Raw genomic sequence first — 13,299 nt, forward strand, 5'->3', positions numbered from 1 at the left:
TTGCAACACATGGGTCTAGCAATGTCAGAGTCTGTTTCCCACATGGATCAAGGCCTCAAGGGGTACCTCTGTTCATGTATATTGTATATTCAGAGTATCTTATCATTTTCCCCTTTCATTTATGGCATGCACAGTAAACGAGAAGATGCGTCAGCATTCTCACCACATTTATAAATAGGAAGTACGACCCACCTCAGCAATAATAAATACGCACACTGTTCAAACAATATAGCAGCATGGAATTATGGTAGTTAATAACAACCATCCGTAGAATTATTAATAAGCAATTTCTACATTCAACAAGAGATGTTTAAGCCATAAGGTAATACTTAATTTAAAAGGCCGTGGCAGAAAGATAGCTTAGCAACAGTAGAAGACAAAATGAGGTGAACGCTAAAAAAAAAATTCTTTGGCCAAAAGCATACCTTAAAAAAATAAAAACTTAAAAATGCACATAAAGAACAATGTATTTACTGCCTTACTGGTACATGTAGAGATACCAAAATAGACTCCATCGGTGCCACATCAGAGGCAGAGCAACAGAAATTTTGGAATGCTGGAAATAGCCAAGTATGTCAAAGCCAAATATTCAATTATACAGTGAAAGAATGGATTATATTAACCTACTACAAAAATGACCTAAACATTGAAGACTGCTACGGAGAGATCATTTTTAACAACAAAACAGAACTCACAAAAAAAAACACATTGTGATCAGGAGACGGGCTCTAATTCTGGCTCTAGTGTAAAGCCTTCAAATAGGGACTGATATCTAAGGGACCGAGTTACATCAAAGAAATGGGCCACAGCCTCTTCTGGCGTTCCCACCAGCACACCATGACCCAGGTTTAGAATGTGACCTGTGGGTCCAGCTGCCTTCACAACTCTGCCACGGGGTAACCAAAAGAAGAAAAGAAGCAAAAAATCATTATTTATAGACAGTGAATTCATTGTGTATTGGCAGTGAAATTTACTATAGTTAGTGAACTTCAATTTGAAATGTGTCACCCTCGGCTTCCATTTTGTCCAAGTTAGATCACTCAGTTATGTTAAATTCAAAATACACAGAACAGTACAAAGTGATCTGTCAAATAACAAGGCCACACCAACTATATATTTTTCCCACATGCTGTATTCTTAAGGAAAGTATTTTATGCAAAACTTAACTGACAAGAAGATTTCCAAAATTTTGAAAAATCTAAGCCAATTTCATGTAATTTTAATTATCAAAAGTGGTCCATGTAATTTTCAAAAATTGTGGTTTGGATTATTCACCAGAAAGCTTACAAACTACTATGAATTAAACATATGATTATTGGACAGCGCAAGTAGCTCAACAGAATTATCTATGTTTTGGACATAATATAAGTTGAGGGGGATGTGTAAACAAATCAAAGATGAGAAACCAGTACAATACATGGTCGAGCTGAGTAATATTAAGCTCGACTATTGCAATTTCATTTCATGTATTATTGGTATAAACTATTTGCCATATTCAATCATTCATTGAATTGCTTAGAAATTAGTTTGGGTTTCAGCTTTTGCTTCTTTGAAGCTCCACAGCAAATAGGATGCAAACAAGCCTGATTTGATTAAATTTCTCTTTAGCATATACAATACGAACAAAGTCGGTCTGATTTGATTAAGTTTCTCTTTAGCAATACAATGTAAACAAAGTGCACAGCTGATCAGCCAAGGACTGCCACAAAATATGATGAGAGTACATAGTGGTATCAAATTTGACCAAGAGCACTATCATAGTCTAGTAACAGCAGCACCCTTTGCTTATTTGGATGCTTTTCATGAGTAATTGAAACTCAAGGAACCGCAATCAAACACCAAGGATGCCAATAAAATATAAAACAAATGAGAAAAATGCGAACCTGTGAATATCCTCTGTGAGAACAGGAAGTGGCGAGAATAGGAGAGCGGGGTCCACATTTCCTTGAATGCCAATTTTGCCTCCAAGGCGTCTCCTTCCGTCGGCCATATCAACAGTCCAGTCAAGACCAATCACGTCCACTCCAGTATCAACCATGCGCTCGAGCAGGCCTCCATTGCCGTTTATGTATAGTACCAGCGGTACATCTGGGCATTCTTTTTTCACTTCGCTCACTATCTACATGCAAAAGCAAGCTGTACTTTTATTGCAGTTACCATTATGTTTTAATTAGAACACTTATCAGTTTGTTGGTTTCTGATCCTGGATTCTCATCTAATTTCTGTAGTACATAGTGTTGCGGAAACTGTGTAACTGTATAAGGGGTGGATTCTCATCTAATCATTAGCTTTTTGGCCGAACATAACTAAAATGCTCCTAATTTCCATTTACAATTAGAAACTACTCGATAATAAATACTCTATGATAAGTATGTAAAATTATATACCTGCTTAATATATGGCTTAGACCATGTTTCCCATACATGAGGTGGCAGCTGTCCACCCCATGAGTCGAAAATTTGAATGCACTGAGCACCTGAATTTACTTGATAAATTATGTACTCTGATATTGCCTTTGTTAGGTGAGATAGAAGAGCCTTTAGAATATGCGGGGCTGTGTAGCACATGCTTTTTATGTTTTGGTATGTCTTTGTAGACCCGCCTTCGACTATGTATGTACCAATTGTCCATGGCGCCCCCACAAACCCTAGCAATGTTGCATCCTTGCCAATCTGAAGTTATTACAATAGAAGTTAGATTAAGTTGAAACTTATGCAACATAAAGGTAAAGAGAGATTTGCAAAAAGCCCCTATGTAATCAAAATATCCGAAGAAACACATACATTTCCAGCTCTTGCAAAAGATGAAAAGAACATGACAGTCTGTTGCCTATGACATTAGAAATGTGGCAATTTCTTGCTACTAGAGGCATCACGAGATTACGGCTGGTCAGTATGGCACCTTCTAGGTTGGTAAAGATGAACTAGTATCTACTGTCAATTATTGACAGAAGAAGGTTACAGTCGACACTTGTGGTAATTGACCCCTATATGTAGGAACATTAGTGCTTAGGTATCCAGCAGAATTATGGTATATTAACATCATTTTGATAAGTTCATATTTCACGAATAATATAGCCAGGTGGTTACTCGCAATAAAAAGAACTGATATAGAATTATTTCATTATTAATACTAATCACTACGAAAAGAATCTTCAATATTATCAAATCAATAAAAATAACATGAATACCTCGTTTCGCAAGATTCTCAATGATTCCCCGACAAATGAAACCTTGTCAAAATCAATTGGCCTCAACCTCTCTATGCACTTCTCAGACAGAACCGGGTCATGAATCACTGGTCCCTTTGAATCTGATATGTCAAATGGAACACCAATCGCTGGCAGAGGTGTCAATATATCCGAAAAAAGAATAACCCCGTCAGGTTTAAAGGCCTTCCAGGGCTGTAACGAAATTTCTACAATGAGGTCAACTGTCTCTGACCTCTGACGAAAGGAAGGATGCTTAATGGCCAGTTCTTTGTAGGATTGCATGTAGCGGCCAGCCTGACGCATCATCCATGCTGGCGGTCGTGAGACCGTTTCGCCCCTGGCTGCTTTGAGCAATAGGGGGTCTGAAAAAAAGACAAAGGATAGAACAGGACCTAAGGTAAGCTACTAGTTGTTCTAGATAGATTAACTGTAATTTGGTACAAGACCTAGGTAAATTAACTATACTACTGTCCTACTATCCAATTCTTCGTAAGCTACTGTCCTCAGCTCAAGGAGTAAAATAAAACTCATGTAATCGTCACTTATACCGCTAATTATATTCAACTAAGCCTCTATTAACAGATTAAAATTGGTACGAACAGAAGCAAAAGGAAATTGAGCCCATTTTATTTGCAAATGTCTTAGTTAAGTTAACTAACAGCGATATCATTGGTTCAGTCTCGCGCAAACTGGTACCAGTGAAAGTAGAGGAGATTAAAAAAAGGAGGAGTTACCGGAGGAGGAGGTGGCTTTGACTTTGATGAACTGGGGAGGGGCTTTGGTCTTAGGATAAAGCTTAGGTCGGCGACGCAAGTCGAGTTGCGGGGAGTCGAGAAAAGGGGAAGTGAGGCTGGCCATGTGAGCTCAGCAGAGCGTGCATCCGTCGAGTTCGTTGGGGATGCTTCGCATTTCCCGCTCCCGCTTTCTTATCTCTTCTCTGGGTTTTGGTCTATCTGGTTTCAGATTTCCTTTGTCCGGAGCTGAGCGCGAGAGTCGGGTACAGTTAAATTATTGGTTGCTCCTGGTGCAGTAATCCAGCAGACGCATAACCAATGGCTCCCAGTTGACAATTGTTTGTGTGAACGGGAGTTTTTTTTTTTTTTTTTTTTAAAAAGAGAGAGAAAAGGGTGAACTTTCGACTAATTTTTTATAGGGTAAATTTCGCTGTAGGTCACTAAACTTCGATATTTGTCACGAATTGGTCACTTAACTTTGATTTGTTCCTTTTGAGTCACTCAACTTTGTTATTTGTCCCAATCAAGTTCCTCTACACTTTTCCATCCAAAATTTTAACGAAATATTCCTATTCCGTCCAAAAAATTAACGGAATATACTCATTCCATCCAAAATATTAACGGAATGAGCATATTCCATCCAAAATACTAACGGAATTAGTATATTCCGTTAAAATTTTGGATGAAAAAAATAGAGGGACTTGATTGAAACAAATAACAAAGTTGAGTGACTTAAAATGGACAAATCAAACTCGAGTGACCAATTCGTAACAAATAACAAAGTTTAGTGACCTACAGCGAAATTTATCCTTTTTTATATAGGAAAAATTTCCTATATGCCCATTCAAACTCTTGAAATAGTCAATATCCCCATCAAAACACTATAATAGCCACTATCTCCATCAAAATTTAATATTTTTTCTTATTTCCCCATTTAATTATTTAACTTTTAATTTAATTATTTTTAAAATTATATTGAGAAATATGCCCTTTGTTTTGAAATGGACATTTCCTGTTATTATTCTGGTCGTCTCCTTAGCTGAACCTCACGCCTAATATTTCTCCCATATTTCTTCGTCTCTCTCGCTCTCATGGGCAGAGCCGGTACTGGACTTTTGAAAACAGTTTGGACCAAGGCATCGACGCTTCCAGTTGCCTATTGCCTACCCATAACTTGGTCATGGCATCGGTGCTTTCAATGGAGCAAAGAGAAGACAAAGAGGCGAAGACTGAGAAGATCAAAAGGATCATTCAGACGCCTCCATTTGAGAAAGCTCTTGCCTTACCAATCAATCTTGTCTTCTAATGTATATCATTTTAATTACGATTATTTTGTTGTTGGATAAGTGCTAATGTTAGTGGATTGTTGGACATTTTGAGTTGCATATAAGGTGTTTGATCATTATCCCCTTAGATCAATGAATGTACATCTTGTTTTGTGACTGCTACAACTGTTGCTATATGACAACTAAAATGGATTTCAAAATCGTGTTGGTATGTACTGTCCCAGCCTATAAAGCTGTGTGTAGCCGTGTAGGTAGAGAATTGGAAACAAGGAACCATATCCTGTACCAGTACAGCTACTCAAGATGGGTCTGACGAGATCTAATGCACCAGCATAACATCCAGATCAGTACTAAACTGTTTATTTGGTTTAATATAATTTTTGTGTAATTAATATTGTGAGATTAGTTTGAATGCCATAAGCAGGTTTGGCCGCCGCTGTGCTAGTATAATAAGGAAAAATAAGATAAAAGTAAAAGATTCACAGTTAATAACCTACTAAGATATTTTTTTTTCTCTTTTGATTCAGTGGGGATGCGGATGCTGTTATTCCAGTCACATCAACATGGTACAATGTGGATGCTCTTAGCCTTCATACAACGGCTCCTTTTCATAATTGGTACGAGTCTGATAGTCAGGTGTTACCACAAACCCTATTGATTCTATCCGTTATTATTCTATAAAATTTTGTATATTTGTCTTTTTGCGAACTTAGTTTTGGCAATGGTATCAATCTGACTTTCTACAACAAGAAAAATTTATCGGTATGGTACAAACATTAGTTTGTCTTTTGAGATGGATCTTTAGCTCAAATATTTGGACAGAGTCCCTGCATCTTTAGGGGATGATGGTTCGAATCCATCAAGATCCTTGTATAATACGTAATTTGTATTATAAAATTTTATAAACAAAGCCATAGACTTCTTTAGCATTAAGGAAAAAAAGTTCAAACATCACATAATTCATACTAGTAGGTACAAGAAGCTAGGTCGGTACGAACTGGTACAAGAGTTAAACAAGCGGCAGAAGAGCTCTAGAATAATACCCAAGCATCAAAACTGAGTTAGAATTGAACAATATGCTCAAGAATGCATCAAAGTCAAGTTTCATACTATAATTAAGTACCTCACTTGACTGTACTTGCTTTGCCTAATATGACTCTCTGGCTGTTTTGTAAAAGGCTTTGTATGCACTACTGACTGTGTTAATTGAATTAGGTCTTTTGTTACATGTGTACCTATAAATCCGTGTGCATACTTGGCATATAAACTAAATTGCTTATGTTTATGATTTCAGTTATATCTCAATTTGTAACTTTTTTTAATTTTTTAATTGCTGCATCTAAATAAGTTGGAGCAGATCTGTGTGGTATCAAATATTAATTTTTTTTCTTATTACAATTGAAGAGCACAATCTTGCTTTCATATGATCATTAACACATGAAAATGTTTTCTACATACTCTTAATAACCAGTAGTGACTTTTTATAACCAATACTCGGTGCGACTTTTTATAACCAATACTCGGTGCCTGTAGAAGAAACTTGTAACCATTATCATTACCATCAAGATCATTTCCTATAATTCTAAATGCATAGAAAATTTTTAAATCTAATTCAAACTAGCAAAGTAATGAGGTATAGTCTGATATTATGATTTCTAGTAACCAGTACCAACACAACTCGTGAATTGGCCAGGTATTTGGTACCAAAATCTGGTACAAAAGTTTTAAATGTTGATACATGCTATTAAGGACTGGTATTTGAAGATAAGTTCACAAAAATTCAGATTTGCGAATACTCAAATGTCAGACAAAATGAGGAAAAATTACAATTAAACCCTTGCTCTTTTTATTATCATGTTTTCTTCTTCTTTTTATATAAAATCATAGATTCATGTCTATCTCTAAACATCCAACATAAAAGAAGCATCCTCATTTCATAAAAATTAATTAAGAACTTTACTAAAACACATCATAATAACAGCATTGCACCATGTCTTAAATCCATGATTTTATATGATTTTTTTCGATTTTTTTGAGGCCTCCCTGCAGGTCGTTTTAGTATTGGTGGCAACATTTTATAACCCAAATCCAAAGTCAACCATTCACCCTTACTCGGCATGGTAGCAATTCCATTAGCATAAGTTGTTCTCAACCGAGCAACCTTGAAGTATGGATCGACATAGTTTTCCCAACTTGCATTTCTAAGTGAAGAAATAAATACTGCCGCATGGACACAAGGAACACCTTTCACTTGCCATGCCCAGCAACTACACTCTTGCACTTCTAAATTCACCTCCCATCTTATTACACTCTTATGTATTTCAGCACAATAGTCTGTACTTCTAATTTATTTTCATCTTCTCACGGGTCACATTGATCGTAAGTGGATTCTCGATTTGTTCTTCGTGGTTGTGACTAGAGATTGTAGCTTCAATCAGAGGCATAGGCTCGGGATGGATTATCAAAAAAGAGAAGGGATCTTCAGTTGCCATAGTAAACACTGTTGAGGAGAAAAGACAATTGATTTTAGAATACAAGGAATATGAGAAGTTAAAATTTTATTAGAGCTCTCACAGTGCATAGTTGATCTTCAGTATTTGTTTTTTTTTTCTGATTAAAACCCGTAGGTATATTGCATTAAATGAACAAAAACTAGTTTCACAATTACATAATCTTTCAAAGGGAAATAAATAGCAAAAATAAATTATGACATTTAAAAAAACCAACGCTACTGAACTTCCTAAATACCAAAGCTACTGGAATTCCTAAATACACCTACATTAAAAAAACACCTGTCCTCCTAGCTGATATGTGAACCAGAGAAGAAATGAAGGGGCTCCTTATACAAAAACCATCATTCCTATCTGACAGCCTCTCCGTTGAAATACCAGTATGATAAAAAGGGGCCAATCTCACCATTTAAAGCCCTGTACCGGATTATTTTTCATACCAGTAAACCTTCTAGCCCGTACTAGTTCCTTCCACACCGTGTATCTTCAGTATTTGTTAACAAGGATCAAACTTTTTTACTTTAACTTTATGTGCTTTTGTTTACTTTATGTACCCAATTATTAACACATTGTAATGATTTTTAAGCTGGTGCCAATGGTACGAAGAGGGTTGGTACTCAATTGAACTAAAATTCCACCAAGTGAAAAGCATTTGCTAATAAAAAAAGATTGTAGTTCTATTGATTTTTAAGCTGGTGCCAATGGTACGAAGAGGGTTGGTACTCAATTGAACTAAAATTCCACCAAGTGAAAAGCATTTGCTAATAAAAAAAGATTGTAGTTCTATAAAATTCTTACCACTGGTTTGCCACGTATCCACCTTATCAAGATTAATTTCACCTTCCAATTCTTTGTGAACCTGGTGAAATGAAGAGACGATGATTTTAAAAGGAAAGTCAGAAAAAGAAAGAGATGATGAAATGAAGATGAAGATAACATCTATTACCGAGTATTAGAGAAAAGAGGAGACCAGCGACAGAGAACCGAGAGGGCGGAGCAAATCGCAATAGAAGGAAAGAGCGATGAAAAGTTTGGCGGGAATAACATCGATCACAGAGGAAGATGAAGCGTCTCAAAGAAAGAAAGTTTTTTTTTTCAATTCTGTAAAAAGGTTAATGGACACCTCCATTTAATTTTTGAAGGGCATAATGGTCAATTCGAAACTTGAAATAATTAAATTGAAGATTAAATTGTTAAATGGGGATGGAAGAAAGAAAATGACTTTTTGATGGGGATAGTGACTATTATAGTGTTTTGACTTTTGATGGAGATATTGGCTATTTCAAAAATTTGAATGTGCACAAAGGAAATTTTCCCTTTTATATATATATGGGAGCAGAGCTATAGTGTGAGATTTTATGAGTTAAACTTCAAAAGTTTATTGAATTGATTTTAAATAATGAATTTAAATTGTTAAAATTTATCTAATTCATAAATAATATATGTACATGTAAAATTTTAAAAATTTCAAATTTATTTAATACAAAATAAAACAGTAAAAAGAATGCATCAGACAATCGCAACATCACGTCGGCTTGTTATCTAGTCTGGTGGCCATTCATCTGGCAAAATGGAAGATAAGATGACTGTGCACAGAGGGGCTGTTTTTAAATACTTTAATTCCCTTACATGATTATCAAAGCACTATCGTAGAACTCATTAGGCGGACTTCTCGATACCTAACACATTTTTATTGTTTTTTTTACTGTTTAATTTTGTACTAAATAAATTCGAAATTTTTAAAATTTTACAAGTCATGCATTGCTCATAAAGTAAATAGATTTTAACGGTTTAAATTCGTCATTTGAAATCAATCCAATAGACTTTTAATTCGTTGTTTGAAACCAATCCAATAGATTTTTAAAGTTGTGCTCACTAAAACTTTCTTAGTAAACAATAAACTTTCTCTATATTAGGAATGAAGATTTGTGTTGAATTGACCTTATTTATTGGATAATAAGTATTTTATATTGAATTTATTCGGTAGTCTTTTTGAGAAGTGAAGGATTTAGAATTTTATTTTATTAAGAATACATGTTCGGTAAAAATGACAGAATTATAAATGAAAATTTAATATGAATAGAATATATAGTTATATACTACAAAGACTAAATTATTCTCACAGCTGTGTTGTCATTTAAAATCATTTAAGACAACTAATTATGCATTACAGCTACAACTATTATCTTTAATTTAAGTGAGACCAGCCAATCAGCCATCAAGCTCTTTTGGTAAACTTAAACTCTAAAATATATAATATTCACTTTGAACAATAAATTCAAACTGTCAAAATCGATTTGTTTATGTACATGCAAAAAATAGAAAATTTTAAATTCATTTAGTACAAAGTCGAGTGTTCAGAAAAGTGAATGTTTATATATATATTTTTTAAAAGCTTCACAAAGGCTAAAAAGTTGTGGAGAAGTAAACAGCTGTTTTAGAACTTTTTCTTAGACAACTATGCTAAAGTAGACAATTGTACTAAACTAATAAAAAAATTCAAAATTTTGCATGTAGACACATCACTCGTAAAGTACATCGATTTCAATAGTTTGGATTCGTCATTTAAAGCCAATCTAATATATTTTGAAGTCAAGCTTACCAAACTCTCTTAGTAAACCTAACACACACTAGCCTCACTCATTTAATTCATTTAATTTTGCTAAAAATAGTGTTAGTTAAGTTGACATAATCTCCAAACTCTTTGAATATTTTGATTTTATAATTGAAAGAAGAGTAAGGTTCGAATGTCTTCATTTTTTGTGCCTCCATTGTGCCATCATTTTTTTAAAACATTAATTGCTCAAATTTTAAAATATAAATATTAAAATAAAACCGTTAGATGTGATTTATGTTATTTTCTCTATATGCTCATAAAAAATTATCACATTTCAATTTTGTTTTTATGTGAATCAACAAATTGAAAAATCAATGTTTAGAAATTATCTATATTAGTACATTTTTACAAGCTCTTGATGACAACCAATACAAAATTGAAATGCAATAATTTTTTGACGCATAGATAGATAAAATGATGTAGATCATATCCAATGATTTTACTTTAAATTTTAAGTTCTAAAAGTTTTTAGAAATAAAGACATATAATATAAGCACAAAAAGTAGAGACATTTGAACCCTCCTCTTAAAAGAAAATGACCATATTAGTTTCTAATCTTCACTATCAAGAACTTGTCAAGGTTAAAATCAAATGGTATTATTTTACCAACTATTATCATTATACTAATGCGTCTACGCCACCTCAATTAAGCTTGAATATAGTCTCATTTATGCAATAAGGCACTTGATTAGGTAACACACAATGAAAACTAAAATAAAAGAAAAGAAAAGGTCAGATTCTGAGATTAAATTTCTAAACTTGCAGTCAAATAAATAGAACATTAATAATCAAATAAAGTTGTCTCGACTACATAGAAGACCAATAATCGGATAGGAACAAATATAATCGATTTTTTTTTTTTCAAAAATCAGATAAAGACTACTATTTAAATAAGGACAAAACTAGAAAATTCAAATAAGAGTGCTAAACTTTAAAATGGAAATGCTAACTTGAACCCGTGTTTTCACAATAATAAATTAAAATTCTAACCACTAGACTACAAGTATAATTTACAAAAAGTAGCTTAATGTATGAAAACAAAAAATAATAATTATAATACAATTAAATTTTAATATACATAATTAAATTTTTTTTGTAGGAGTCATAACAAACATCCTGAATTATACATAGATTCAATTCTGTATGTAAAACATATTTACCTGAAAATCGACGGCACATAGAAAAGCTGTACCAGATGTAACTATCCAATCCATTCTTGGTACACGCCTTCTTTCTCTTGTTCCCGTATACTTCATTAGATGAACATCAGAAATAAAAAAATAATTTAACAAATTTTATTAAAACTACATCATCAGCACTCCCTTCTCTAAAGCTCCGGCGAACAGACATTTTTTTTACTTAAAGGACACAAATGGCAAGAGCAACAAAAAGTAAGTATTAATAATGTTAATAATGTTAAACGGTTCAAATAGATTATTTGAAGTTTGATAACGGAGATATGAGTTCAATGCACAGAACAATCTGCACATTGTAAAGTACCATAGCCTCACTCTTTGCTTAATATAAAACATTGAGTATTATAGAAACAGAAGAGTGCAAAAATAAAAATGATTTGACAATATAAACTAGGGGTGATTAATGAGCGAGCATGAGCGAGTTAGGGTATGCTCATGCTCGCTCATTAAGTAAATGAGCGAGTTGTTAATGAGTGAGTTTAAATGAGCGGATAAATGAGCGAGTTGTAAATGAGCGAGCTTTTAATGAGCGAGTTATGAGCGGCTCACGAGTTATGACTTATGACTCATAACATAATTATATAATGTGCTCATGCATAACAAAATTTGTTAAAAGTCATCATAACAAAATCCAACAAATTGTCATAATTCATTTAAATGAGCAAGTTGTTATGACTATTACTTGTTTTGGACTTTAGGCGGAGGTTTTGGTTCTGCCGATTTACAAAAAAAAATGAATATGAAACTATGAATATTAGTATATTACACATGATTAAATGTTACACTGTGCTCACTATATTACACAAGATTAAATATGAAACTATGCTCACTATCTATCAATCTTAATAAGGCAGGCTTAATGTTACACATAATTACATAGGATTAAATGTGACAGGGATTAGATGTGGCAAATTCTTAATGAGCGAGTTGGGACATGCTCATGCTCGCTCATTAAGTAAATGAGCGAGTTGTTAATGATAGAGTTTAAATGAGCGGATAAATGAGCGAGTTTAGACGAGCTTTTAATGAGCGAGTTATGAGCGGCTCACGAGTTATGAGCGATTTACTCACCCCTAATATAAACAAACAAATAATTTATAGCCGATTAAACTAATTCAGTTAGATTTTCTAACATAATTTAGAGAATACATTAACCAACTATACAAAAAGAACTTTGAACTATGTTGCACACTTCGCGAAATGAAAAAAATATTTTTTTTTTTTTCTAAAGTCTATTTAAAGAAATAATCAACTCCCGTATCTTAGAAATAAAAAATAAAATGCCATTTCAATAGGCATTGTTTCCATTTCTAACTTTGAAAATTAGAGAAATTAAAATTGATGTATCTGCATAAAATTAATACTCAAATTTGTAGCGAATGATACCAAAAAAAATTACGGAAAAATTGTGGTTCATATATAAATTCAACATAATTTTATATATTTTTTAGGTTTGAATCACAAAAAGAGAAAGACAACTATCAAACGGTGACAAAACATATTCAATATTATCATATTGATTTTGTTCGCAAGAATCAGACAAACATTTTTGAAAAATAAAAACACATCAAATCGATCTAATAAAAAAAAAAAAATACTAATTTGCTACAATATTACATAATTTATATAATTCCCAGAGTCTTGACTCTTGACGAACAAGCACATACACTTTTCCTTAATACAGAAAGTTCTAACTTCTAGTGATGTTGGTGAAGAATTAACTAATAACAAGCTTCGACACGAAA

The 13,299-nt window shown here is 33.4% G+C and overlaps 1 protein-coding gene and 1 long non-coding RNA gene across 2 annotated transcripts; both read right to left on the minus strand.

Annotated features, from left to right (window-relative positions):
• Nucleotides 1-546: 546 nt before the first annotated feature.
• HEME1 (Uroporphyrinogen decarboxylase) lies at nucleotides 547-4,202 on the minus strand. The gene is made up of 5 exons (XM_078312171.1): nucleotides 3,946-4,202; nucleotides 3,191-3,573; nucleotides 2,388-2,672; nucleotides 1,884-2,119; nucleotides 547-886 (listed from the first exon to the last, which is right to left on the minus strand). Exons 1-5 carry the CDS (start codon nucleotides 4,067-4,069, stop codon nucleotides 715-717), a joined length of 1,200 nt encoding a protein of 399 aa, XP_078168297.1. The 5' UTR covers nucleotides 4,070-4,202; the 3' UTR covers nucleotides 547-714.
• Nucleotides 4,203-7,251: 3,049 nt separating this feature from the next.
• On the minus strand, nucleotides 7,252-8,790 carry LOC144563706 (uncharacterized). Its single transcript, XR_013514398.1, has 3 exons — nucleotides 8,688-8,790; nucleotides 8,540-8,600; nucleotides 7,252-7,731 (listed from the first exon to the last, which is right to left on the minus strand). It is a non-coding gene; the product is annotated as an uncharacterized LOC144563706 (long non-coding RNA).
• Nucleotides 8,791-13,299: the final 4,509 nt, after the last annotated feature.

The sequence above is a fragment of the Carex rostrata genome, chromosome 12 (genome assembly GCF_964058835.1).
Source record: "Carex rostrata chromosome 12, lpCarRost1.2, whole genome shotgun sequence".
In the NCBI taxonomy this organism is placed as follows: Eukaryota; Viridiplantae; Streptophyta; class Magnoliopsida; order Poales; family Cyperaceae; genus Carex; species Carex rostrata.

Coding starts and splice junctions, on each gene's coding strand:
- HEME1 (XM_078312171.1), bottom strand. CDS start 4,069: ATGGCCAGCCTCACTTCCCCTTTTCTCGACTCCCCGCAACTCGACTTG. Junction 2,673..3,190: donor TGAGAATCTTGCGAAACGAG/GTATTCATGTTA, acceptor TAATAACTTCAG/ATTGGCAAGGATGCAACATT. Junction 887..1,883: donor CTCACAGAGGATATTCACAG/GTTCGCATTTTT, acceptor ACCCCGTGGCAG/AGTTGTGAAGGCAGCTGGAC.